The following is a 12,669-nucleotide window of genomic DNA, read 5'->3' as shown; positions in this document are numbered from 1 at the left end:
GCGTGGGGTCAGAATACTGTAATAAAAAAATCCAGATGTGCCCAATCAACATGACAGTCGGTCACTCTGCCCCTGCAGCAGGAAGGAGGAAGGGAGAGAGTGTGAGGGGTGTGGGGCCTCTTCCCTCTGCCCAAACCTGGAACTGACGACGCCCGACTCTTCCTCCTCCTCCTCTTCATTCAGTTTTGTCAAGTAGATGCCAAGAAGTAGCTCAGTGCTTGTCTTTTTTTTTTTTTTTTTTTTTTTTTGAAAGGTTGCATGATTTCACACGTCTTTTATTTTTTATGTTTGTCCTCTGGAGGAGCAGACTATTAAGTCAAAGAGTTTCAGGTAGGTTTGTGTGTTTGTGTTTCATCCTATCCCCAGTCCCCTGACTCTCGTATTAGAAGCAGTGGTTCTTCATGGTCAGTGGTCACAAAGACTACTCGTACTCAAGGAACTGTTTATGGTAGAATAAGAGATACCTGAGGAGGGGGAAAAAAACCAATGATTTAGATTTCATACTGTATAACATTTTTGTAGTACTGCTGATGCCTGTTTCCATTCTTACCCTTCACTATCGAGTACATCCTTAATGCTGGCCTTGGTGATTATGGCATCATCACATTTGAACCACTGGTCCTTGTGCTGGCGGATGAAGCTGGTGTAGTGGCCACTCTCTAATGTGCCTTGGTGGTTGACCACCGCAAACAAGGAATACCTGGAAATAAAAGACAATTTCTGTTTAACAATTAACTCATAAAGCCCCATTATCCTCCTCAAACATATGGTACATTTATTTATCTTAAACCCAACACAGTTGGGAAGGAGGCCTCATCAAGGAGTACCTTCCGCACCAACTCTCCTCTCTACTACAAGCAACCTGTCGATGGTATTAAGACAGTAAATTCCCTGTAAATGTCCCGGAAAATGAAAGCCATTGTAACTGTCATGGATGAAGAAAACTAAGCAGCTTTTAATAGGCTTCAAATTGATTTCATTTGGGGAAGTCACAGCCGGATGCTTCAGGTCATTAGCATGTGCTGCTGTGCTAGAGTAGAAATGTCTACTATGATGTAAGAGTGCCAGATTTTTAATAAATCAATTTGCCGTTAACAGTTTTCCAAGGCACTCACTTATTGTCGTTGTTTAATACATCAACCGTCTGTTGATACTGCCCGTTCATTCTGCTTTCTTTACTGCGGGAGACAAGAGAAAGAATACTGAGAAGTTAGCATAAATAATGCTGCATGCATGCGTAAACATACTACACTGCCAGATAAATCCACTAGGTGGCAGAATTATCCTATTTGCGAAAGCTGATCTCTTCCCTGCCTTTGCCTCTAATGATCTCTCTGTCTCTGAACAGAGCTGAATGGATGCTACAGCCAGGGGTGGGGCAACACTGCTGCTGCATGCTCTATTGACACAAGTCTATATTCATGGGGAGCATTTAATAATGGTGTTTTGGCATGAATGCAGATGTGTGCAATTACTGTGAGTACACAGTATGTATAGTGTATTATACAGTACGTGCATGTTAACATTAAAATATAATAAACCAGTTAAATGAGCAGCTAAATGTTTGCTTTTTTCTTTTAGAAAAATCTGTTTATTTCTATCTGGCTGTGAACACTGTCAGAACAAAATTCACTTTATGGGGTAGAGAAGTTAAGGGGCCGGTGGGTGAAGGCTTACCTGGATGCCATGAAGGGCGTCATGTCCAACTCTAGAGGGAAGGAAACATATGTAGTGATCTTCCTCCGCAGTTTAGCAGAGTGCTCAAACCGCTGGGGATGGCCAGAGAGGGAGGATGAGAGAGAGGAGAGAAGGGGGAAGGGGCAGAAAAATGGCACGAGAGAGAGGGGGAGGGGAGAGGACACATTTAGAAAAAAAAACAGGCGTCATCATTACAACATACAAAATACAACACAGCTAGTGAAAAGTGAAAATGCATGTTTTCCACCCTGGCTGTCACACATTTACAGAGATAATAACAGGCTTAGATTGATCTTAGACAATCTTCTTTGCAGCCTGTTCCTATGAATATCATAAATACATTATGGGCTTCAAATACTGTTATGATGAATAAAACATGGACAGTACAGGACTGTACAAGTCTTTAAAATCATAGGTGTCCTGGGACACTGTGAAAGGGGCTACACAGCAGGAGGTAATGCACCAACAACTGAATCGAATTATGAACGCACCTACACACATGCAATGTACCAGACAGCTAAGTCACTGCAAAATCTCAACTTTGCTTCCATCACATGGAAGGCTGCATACACACAGGGCAAAATGGATCATATATTACGGCATATAAATGTAGTGCAATAGGTAAGGATGCTGTTATAAATATAACATGAAAGTTAAACAGGATAAAAAAAACAAAAAAACAGCATCTATCGATCCACATCCCGCAGACCTTTTTACAAGACACTACTTTACCTGCTGTTTTGAAGTAACGACTGACAAAATTAAACATGTGAATGATAAAAGCTCAGTGTGCCCTTGAAGTAATCAGATTGTCAGAGAGTGACAGACAATGTAACAAGTGATAACTGGCAGCCCGTTGTCACTGGCTGACTCACTTTGAGATGGAAACATGCTACGATGGGGAGCTTCTTCATTGTCAGCTGTTTGGTGGACTCCTGGTAACTATGGCAACCGCCGCACTTGATTTTGGCACTGCTTCCTAGATGCTCGGGCCGCGTAAACCTGCAGCGAGAGGGTTGGAATTACAAGGAAGAAGAGAGGGTGTGTGTGAGAGCAGAGAACATGTGGAAACAGGAAGAGAAAACTGGGGAAAAGAGGAAGAAAACTATTAGGATTGTATTTTCATGAACTCGCTTTTTGCACCCCTGCAACACCTGGTTCTAGTTCTGCCGCTGGGGGCAAGTAGTGAATCGGAAGATGGGGGGGCTTGTGCATTCAAGTTTTCCTGCTGAGTTTTGGTGCAGCCACTCTGTATGTCAGCCCACCCAACCCAGAGCCTTGCTGGTATTGCCAACACCTCTATCGCCATGGCAACAGCCCCAACCAGTTCTGTACCTTTAAGAGACTTGCTGCAGCAACTAGGGGTGTGTGTGGAGCTGCAGTAAAAAAAAAAAAAAAAAGTCAAATGGGAAAGGAGCGATAGAAAGGGGAGATGAACGAGATGCGAGAGGTGAGAGTGCACGGGGAGAAAAGGATGTCGAATTAGGGGTGGAGAGAGAAGGAATGAAATAGATCAAGAATGAAGGGAAATAGAGAAGATGAGGAAGGGAGGAGCAGTAGGAAGGAGATAGAGATGAACACCTGCTCTGCAGACCGCTGGGTGGATGGACTGGATGAGAGATGAGCGCAGACAGGAGATGAGCAGCACCATATGGTTTGACCTTCGTACAGGGATGAATGAGAAATTTATTTGCCTGCAGGGATGGGAAGATGCGGGGTGATACCATTAATTGGAGAGGGGAGGAAAGGGATTGAGCAAAAGACAAGGGAAATAGGTAAGAAGGGACTGCTGTCTTTAAATGTGATGAACTGGATCATGGATCTTTACAGAGTTTATAACCCCAACGATCCAGTGCTGAGCTTGGTGGCAGTCGCGCAAAGAGGAGATGTAGCCAGAAAGTACTGATAATCGAAAAGGCGCCTGACCTGCTGGTTTTTTTGTGTGGTTGCAAGAATTCGCTCTATTTTAGCACTGATAAAGTTATGTGTGTGTAGCTACTGATGATGAAGATGGTGGTGTTGGTTAAGTTGGTGTAGACGGATTAGAAACAGGCGGTGGCAATGACTGTAGGGGGTCTGGTGTCAGATTGAGAGCTGGAGTGACCTGCGAAGGCGAGTCTGGGTGAGGTTGTGACGCGGACCAGGGTGGCTGTGTCGTTTGACGTGTGCTGCGCATCTCCCCGAGTGAGGGGCCCGAAAAAGGTGTGGATGGAGGCCTAGGGATAGGTCCAGGTGAGTCGCAGAAATGGGTCTATCGTGGAAACCCCACTGTGAGTGAAAGAAAAGCGAAAGAAAGAAAAACGAGATTAGAGAGAAGGGGTCAGAATACGACTGTATTAAATAAATTAGCACAGCTGGGTTGTTTGTTGAGTGTGGTTCCCTTTACAGGTCGGTGATGAAGGATGCGATGACATGACTAAATGGGCAATACGTAATGAATGCTTTAGTGACCACGTCGTTTGTAGGGATTCGGATCATGTTTTTGTTGGAGCCTCTGGAAGATTGAGTGCCATGCATGGTGCAGTGAAGTAGTCCGCCCACTGTTCTTCGCAGGTCCATTGAAATTTCAATGAATGTGTACATCGAGAAGAAATAGCTTTGTACATTTTAAGGAATTTGGTATTATAGAACGATGACTTGATGGACGCGGCCCAGGCAGAAATGAGGCTTCCAGTGTAGAATGTTAACCAACTATAGGACAAATACTGCGCAGCAAGGGATGGGTTGCGCACAGGTTTGCTGGTTGATTAAAGTGTGGTTGGTGCTGTGAGATACCCCAATGATCAAGCGGATGGCGTATTAGCAAGTGGTGCCCAACATGTATGTTTGCGTGAGAGGAAACGCACTGCATATATGGCACGCAAATGGGTACCATTGTGTTAAAAAAAGAGCTTATGAGGATTGCTTAGCAGTTTTTTTAAATCTATTACCCATATGTATCTATGTAATATGTAGTAACAGAGGAATTTGTTTAATGATTACGGAAGGAATTTAATTTACTGGCAGTGGAATGCACAAAGGACAGCAACTTTACATCAGCCGCAGTCTCCTCTCTTCGCGCTGTGGAGGCAGGTAACAATTGCGCCCCTGAGAGCTGGGGCTCGCATGCCTGCTAGGTGCTGGGGCGAGGGTGGTTTGGCAGTTCAGTGCAGCGTGGCTGGTGCTTTCATTGTGACGGACAGTCTAGGGGCAGGCAGGCAGCGTGGGTTGTGCTGGCTGTCTAAGACAACGCACCCCCCCACGCACAGCCTACCAGGCAGGTTCTCAGGGGACCGGCCTTGTAAGAATAAAGGGGTGCAGTGGAGGAGGACACAAGCGATATCACAAACCACTCTGGGTGAAAGTGGATTGGTGTCCAGTTCCATTGCAGCAAGCGTGCATAGGTGACTACGATCGGATGACCACCAAGGATAGGGGAAGAGGATGGGTAAAATTGTTAGAAGGAAGAGGGGAGGAGGGTGTACGGGGTGCTGTGAGACTCGATTAAGATGAGATGGGTCAACAAGAAAACCTCAGGTGGCACGTTCACTTTTCCAAATTTGCTTTGCTTCTTTACACATTTGAGACACACTAGAGAGACCAGCACATACTTACTGGCAACTTGATCAGGTAACATCTGATGCAGGGCCCCCAGGAGATTTGGTCAATGATGCCGTTACCAGTGGTTGGAATTGTTGGCCTTCTTTCCATTGTCATGCTCCTGCGCGACCCAAAAGAACAGAACGTATAAAAACACACATGACAGCACCGACACCTCTTTAGCACCTCTGAAGACTCTGGTCTGGGCCCCTCTTCTACTGTACCACCATCCCGCTGCAGCGGAGCCTCCCTGCCATACAACTCTCTGGATTCTTATAGCTAAATAGAAGCAAGCCTTACTGCAGGGGTGCTGGGGGGTAATCGAGCCTGTATGCAGCTTCAGCAGGGGCCTATTGGACCATTCCCTCACACTGCTTGCTTGCTGCTGTCCCCTTGTACAACACCGGATTGTCAGTCTCCTTCAGTTGTGTTTCCAGGTGAAGTAGGCTCTGTGGGTAGATCTAAGAGGAGCTCAAAGCCGGCAGGAGACAGTAGTGGCACAGTCGCCGGGCGCACGCCTCTACAATCTCAACCGACCACTCTTTGCTGTGCGTTGGTATTCAGCTGCCGACTTGAAACAAGCTGCAATGTTGCCTGACATTAAGAGGTCGAGATCGAGCAAAACCTAGAGGTAAACCCTTGAAACATACAGAGTGTTTGAAATGCTTGACAAAAGAGAATTACCGCTCATTAGCTTACTGATGGGTGTCCCTTTGCAGCCTGTGTAGTACATTCAACGCTCGCGATGAGGAACTCGGGTGGTGGTCTTTGCCGTAGCCTGCGAGGGTACGTGCATGATCCACACAGGTGCAGCAGCCGTAAACGGGGCAATGGTGGGCGGAGGGCCGATGAGGAACGGAGAGCAAGGAAGAAAGATGGGAGTGTGGTGGAAGAGTAGGGGACGCTCGGAGGCGGGGTTAGGTGCATGTAGTATGGTACCAACGTCTGGTCTTGCCCACGCTCACAGCTACATGCTCAACTGTCAGTCTATAGGATGCATTCTGAAGCATTAAAACAGAATATGTCGGTCAGGTCAAGTGGTTTTATGACCTTTGTAACTGTTAGCTACGTTCATGCAGAGGTTATGAGATGAATGCGCCACATCCGCTCAGACGTCAGCTCGGAATGACGGCGCACGCCAGAGCAGAGGGAGGAGTGTGAGGCACGACAGAAGACAAAGGGCGGAAGAAGGCAGAGGGTTGTGGAGCAAAAGCATTCCATCTGTGAAGTGTTGCAGGTCTTTGGGTTCCATGGGAATTCAAGAGTGACAATTCCAGTCAAGGGGTCAGGGATGATGTGGAAGAAAGCAACAGTGGCTGAGCGCAAGAGGTTGGCGGGTGCGAAACTATCGTACAATGAGAGTTTCAACTAGGAGCTGATTATGCCAGAGGAAGGGCTTCAGTATCTCCACACAACGGCGGCACTACGCCTCTATGTTTTATTCTAATTATTTTCTGAAATGCTGATTGGAGCGTGTAAGAGGGGAAAATCATGCCACGGCTGACGTTCGTTGAATCTAACAACACTCTTGCTTCTTTTGTCGGCAGTTGTGAAAGGTGGCTGACCAAAGAAAGACGCTACTAGAGGAGTAGGAAACGGAGGGAAAAGAGTGTGGCGTCAAAGCTGATGGCCGCGGTCCCGCGGGCGGGCCGTCGCCCCCCTTCCCAGCGCCTCTCAGCTTGGCAAGATCTATAGGAAGGATTCTGCTGTGTGCGTGCGTCCTCGCAGATTAGAAGAGCGCAGCTTGTTTGGATGACGATGTGGAGGCGGGTTAAAAAAGAACTGAGGGTAGGGATGGAAGGTAGGGAATGAAATTTGAGAAGTTGGCGACAAGAGGCGTGGAGGTAGAAAGCGGAAGATGATTCACTGTTAAGGTGTTTAAAATGTTGTTCTTGTGTGACTGAGCCCTGAGCTTTTCGGTCTTCAAACATTAGCTGGACTATTATCAATCACTGGTTGCCTTCCGGGTGATTGATAGAGGTGAGGAGTAGTATCTCCATTGCATGTGTTATGTAGCTGAACGGTTTCAGCCAACTGAGACAGGGGCAGGGCCTCTGTGTGTGGTGTGGGCGTTGCGTGTAGGAGGAGGGTGGATGATAACTCATATAGCACCACTTTCATCTGTTGGGCGCATTATATGACTGGGAAGTGAGAGTGTAAGAAAAGAAAAAAAAAAAAAAAAAGCGAGGCAGTGTGGGAGCGGACCAGGCAGAAATTGCATAACGTTCAGGGCCGATGAGTTTGTTGGATGTAAAACGCTAAACTTTCGCATCAAAGAGCCAGGATTTAAAGGCTATAAATGGCTGTGCAACATAATTTGCATTGACTGATCAGGTTCAATAAAAGGTATAATTACTGCATTCTGCTCATTCATTTGTACGTGGCTCTGTGCATTCCTTTCAAGCAGGATTTTTCCCTCCTCTCTGCCTCCCTCTTTGGACTCGACAAAAGAGCACAACAGTGACTCAGCCTTCTGCAGTGGGTTACAGAACATTCTGTATTATATGGTTGTTTAAAAAATAAAAAAAAAACTGTGAAATTATGGCTCACTTTTAATCATAAACTCTTCCTTTCTTCGTGGGATTAAACATTTAAACAAATGTAACAAGTTTACACACGCAAACCTGTGCATCATACCTCCTGAAAGAGCTGCGACATCTCACACACCAGACAGGAGTTTGATTGCATCTCGCACTTGTGTCTGTCAGAGAGAAAGAAGTCTCGCAGCAGTGGTGTGTGTGTTAGGGCCTGAACAATACAGTTCATGAAACATGTGTTGCCCAGGTTTATTAACCCTCGTAAACCTGCAGGACAAGAAGAAGAGACAAAGAATAATGTGAGAACAACATGGCAAGTGCTGTGATTCATACTGCTGGCAATGGAGGGAATTTGACCACTAAGGAACTGTTTCTATGGACTGACTTGAGTTTAAGCTGTGGTCAACTTGTTTATTAGAAAATAACAAATTTAGAGAGCATGATTGAATTGGTATATTAAAAAAATCCCACAGTAATTGACCATTTACGTCCTTTATCAAGCAAAATGTAAAATTTGTCATGTTTCTCAATTGTGATAATTCGCCTTTATCTTTGTTTTAAGTGATAGTGGACTAGATAGAAATGGGGATTAAGGCTAAACGTTTAATCAGTTATTAGGAAAAATAGACTGGCAGCTTACTTATTATAATTAATGATGTAAATATTTGGTAGTTTTGTAGCTGGTAGTACATAAATCACAATATGACCATATAGTTATGAACAAGCCAATGGCACTTTTTTTTTGTGTATGGCTGGAAAGTCAACAATATGGTGTTGGGTCAGGTCTGCCAGCAAAACCGTGTGTATCCTGGAACCGACCCCAAACCTGTGAATGGATTAATTTAGAGTGAGAAAGTAAAGCTACGGTCCTCCAGTGATGGCCAGTAGAACAGGTGAGACACAGCAAGGTCTTGGGTCTTATCCAACTGAGCAAGGTTTGGTTCTGGAAGAGAGCGCTCAGCGAGAGCTTTAACACTTCAGACTAGTCCTGGTGTGCTCACACACACAGGAACATGCAGTCTACTGCCCTAACAGGGCTACCGACCAAGCTCTTTAAAAGATATAAGAGGGGAGTGAATGCTGGCAGAGGGAAAGATAAAATCAGTACATGTACAAAATCAGAGACTAATTAGAGATTGCTGGAAAAAACCAAAGCAACAGATCACTGATAAAACAGAACAGAAATAAAGTGTGTGGGGGAGACCCAGAGACAAATTCAGGCCTGCTGTGGTCTGCATCTATCCGAGAGGGAACACTGTGTTCTGCCTCTCGCAGCATGCTGCCTGTGGGGCTGCCCAGTCCTGTTTTACCTTGGGTGCCACACTTAAATGCAAGAGTGACCCTAAGTACACTTGCGCCACAGGCACATGTAGAGACACACACAGCTATGAGGAATACCCACAGCACACACACTGCCAAGGGATGAAGAGCTGTGCAGATTGAACTGTGCAGTCAATTGCCCACCTATGGTACAGTTTGTAGTGATTTTCCTCCGCTTTGGATTGTGTCGTAATAATTCTAGCTCCCTCTTGGTCGGCTCCCATGTTGTGTATTTCTCGCCTATGCCTGTGGATATATAAAAAAAAAACACAAATGTGATGACACTGAGATATCAGGTGGCATTTGGAAAGCATTAAGTTGTCAGACAAAAAACAAAACGATATACCTTGCAATTTCCAGGCTTTCCTCTGTTCCTCTTTGGCAATCTGCTCCATGTCTTTGTCGTATATGTAGTCTTGACACACAAAACAATATATTCCGCCGTATAATAAGTCTATCGCTGGAAGCAGGAGGGAGGAAAGAGAGGGAGAAAGAGAGATTGAACCATAATTACAAATAGATTTTTCCACCACAGTAACACACTTTTTTTTTTTTGGTTTATTTTACTGTCCAACCTGGCTGGCACAGTCAGACTGTGTTTTCTCCGCCCTGCATTTTCCACTCACTGCTATATGTTTTCATCTCATTGCTTGCACAGAACAATTATAAGATGTGAGAGGAGCAGCGATGGAATAGGTGTATTTGTCTCCCACCCCCACCTGGGCTTTCAACTAACACACCATCCTCTTCCATTCTAAAACTCCACTGCAACAATACCTCAGCTCTGTTGCCGTGACAACCTATTTTTAGCTTAACCGGACATTTTTCTGTTTTTGGTGCTACCCACACACTGAGAAAGTGAGCTAATACATCATGTAGAAAACCTGACTGGTGTATGCTATGTTGTCATCACAGTGCCATGTTTTTTTTGGTGGTGTGTGTGTGTGGTGTGTGTGGTGTGTGTGTGTGTGTGTGACATGAGAGAACGTATATAGAAATAAATCATGCAGGAAAAGAAATAATTTGAAAGACATGACATCATCTTTCTTTTCTCTGGTAACGGTGTACTCAACCGGATGCTTCTCTGGACATCAGCAACCCGGTTAAGAGAGAAAAATGAGAGCAACACCAAGTGGCAGCGAGAGGAAGAAGATATAGACTGAGTACTGCACAAGGCACATGCAGAAATTCATAACTCTTGCTCACTTGAGTGAAGGACCAAAGCAAAGAATGAGAGGACAGGAAGGTGGAAGAAAGGTAGAAAAAGATGTGAAAGTCGTCCAGAGACTGAGATAGCTAGGAAAAAAAAGGAAAAGGAGATGAGAAAGATGTAAAAGGAGTCCTGAGAAAGGAGCTTGCCATTTAGCAGACAGGGGAGTTTGGATTAATTTGATTAGAGGTGGAGAAGAACAGAGCGCCAGTGTTAGAGAAGCTCCTGTGGAAAGCTCAAAGCTAATTAACACTGTAGCCGTGCACTTGGGGTGTCTGCGCGTGTGTGTGTTTGTGTAAATCTGTTGAAATGCACTGAATCAATTAAAGCCAGACAACTACCAAGCCACCCTTCAGTCTCCCTTGTTTCCATATTTAGTTTTCCTCGTCAGGGTAATATCAAAATCTTTCTCATTAGTGTCATTGTCTTATTTAACATAATTAGCATGTAAGGTTGAAGCTGCACTTTATGGTAGCTGTGGATTAGCGATGTCAACCCCTCCCTTGCTGCTGTATGAAGAGGAGTCTCCTAACTTAAACCCATGACATTTGACTGGATGAGATGCGCTCCCACCAGAATGGTAATGCGCTGCGGTTAGAGAGAGGTTCAGCTCCCTGTCTGCTCAGAAGAGGAAGTTGCCCAAAGTAATGCTGTAATCCTTCACTGATAATAGCTGATGCTGCAGTGGGCCACAAGGGTGCATGTGAATGTGAGCACTGACGTTATGGGACTAAGCCTTGGACATAGGGAGGGACAATATTCTGAGATTACTATTTATTGTACGTTTTTTTCTCCCCCCCACATTGATTTCTTCAACAGTTGTGAGAGCGAGTGTGTGGCTTACCTAGATTGTGTCTCTTGTTTTTCGCGTGCTCGTGGATGTGTTTCTTCGTAAAACAGCCGAAAAAGACGCAGTAGAGACAAGAGTGGAGCCGGTTCAGGTGTGCGCCACACATGTGACAGATACACGACTTGGCCTGGAGAGAAAGACCCAAGGAAGGAAGAAGGGGGTTGGGGGAGGACAACGGGGAAAGGGAATTGAGAGCAAGAAAGGAGAAGACAGTCAGTGTGGTGAGAAAAATTCTCTGCAGCAGGACAGAGCCCTGAGCTATAATGTAGAGTGGCGTAGGTAGAGAGAGTGGAACTCCTGCCAGCTGAATTAGATTTCTATCTTCCAGTCAGTCACACAAACACTTCAGAGGACACGGTGCTTGGATGACGATGATGATTGAAGACGACGGGCTAAAGATTTGCTGGGCCTGTTGACAAATCCAATGCAGCTGAATAACAACATGTTTCAACACTGAATCGTTCCCTCTCTAACACATGCAGGGCATGATGGGATTTAATGCTTGGCAGGCACGCTGGGGAAGGCGAGCAGGATCTGTCTGAAGCGCGCACTAACAGCGGCTGGAGTTTATGTAATTGGTTGGACTACAGCACCAAGAGGTAACCAGAGAAATTGAATATCAGAATGCCTGACATCTTTGGCAAACCTGCAAAAATGAGCCCTGAAGCGGCTACACAGGAGCACAGGGGGTTACAACAACCACGAGAAAGGGGTGCCCGAGAAGTGTTAGCCTTTGGACTGAACAACGAGTGGTAGGCAAGTGTTTATATGTTGAACACTGTCGCACATTCTGAAGAGAACTGTGATACAGATGATGCGTGTGAGTGTAGGCACACATGTACATGAATTTGCATTATGAACACCTCAACCACCACAGCTCTACATATATCTACATGGCTGTAGGCCCACGTACAAGCTGCTAAACCTGGTGCCTTGATTGTGGTGGAGCGGTCTGAGGTGACACTTTCTAAACACCATATTAACAATACAATAGTAGATGGCCAGCTGTTCTACTGGTGACAAAGAAACACAAACATTTGAAGGTGTAAAAAAAGGTAGTAGGAGGAATACTCCCATATTCATTTCATTTCTGACCCTCAGAAATGCAGATGCAATGAATTGGGGGCATTCTTAAAACAGTTAGTACATCAGCAAGTGCTAAATCTTTTAGCAACAATTGCACTCGATGCTTTCACAGCTCTGTTGGTAATGCGAGGGAAAGTAGAGCAGAAAGTAGTCTGCAAGCCCGCTTTGAGAGAGAGAAATTTAATAAAAGAGGAAAGACAGAGCGATGTAATCAAAGCCTTTCAGGGTGCAGACCTGCCGCAATGAGTCGCCCACTCATAGAGAGACGACAGAGGGAAAGGAGGTGTGAAGCAAAGGTGAAGCGAAACAAAATGATAAAGAAACTATTGGTTGGAGAGATTTAGCAGTTTCCAGTTTCTGGTACACAGTGTGAACACACACACACACAC

At 45.3% G+C, this 12,669-nt stretch overlaps 1 protein-coding gene across 1 annotated transcript in view; it reads right to left on the bottom strand.

The window, feature by feature from the left end:
* Positions 1-223: 223 nt before the first annotated feature.
* Positions 224-12,669, bottom strand: part of LOC118323165 (ubiquitin carboxyl-terminal hydrolase 22-like) — a 22,412-nt gene continuing 9,966 nt past the window's right edge. Inside the window, exons 3-12 of the mRNA XM_035655095.1 lie at positions 11,189-11,321; positions 9,481-9,594; positions 9,279-9,380; positions 7,915-8,081; positions 3,803-3,914; positions 2,574-2,716; positions 1,678-1,769; positions 1,116-1,178; positions 551-700; positions 224-464 (exon numbers count right to left, since the gene is read on the bottom strand). Coding sequence (XP_035510988.1) covers positions 422-464; positions 551-700; positions 1,116-1,178; positions 1,678-1,769; positions 2,574-2,716; positions 3,803-3,914; positions 7,915-8,081; positions 9,279-9,380; positions 9,481-9,594; positions 11,189-11,321 — 1,119 coding nt within the window. The 3' untranslated portion in view covers positions 224-421. The remainder of the gene's footprint in view (positions 465-550; positions 701-1,115; positions 1,179-1,677; positions 1,770-2,573; positions 2,717-3,802; positions 3,915-7,914; positions 8,082-9,278; positions 9,381-9,480; positions 9,595-11,188; positions 11,322-12,669) is intronic.

This window comes from Morone saxatilis, unplaced genomic scaffold (genome assembly GCF_004916995.1).
Source record: "Morone saxatilis isolate NCDOM2014 unplaced genomic scaffold, NCSU_SB_2.0 Contig14, whole genome shotgun sequence".
Classification (NCBI taxonomy): Eukaryota; Metazoa; Chordata; class Actinopteri; family Moronidae; genus Morone; species Morone saxatilis.
Note: the sequence above shows the minus strand (reverse complement) of the source record. Positions and strands in the feature narration are given on the sequence as shown.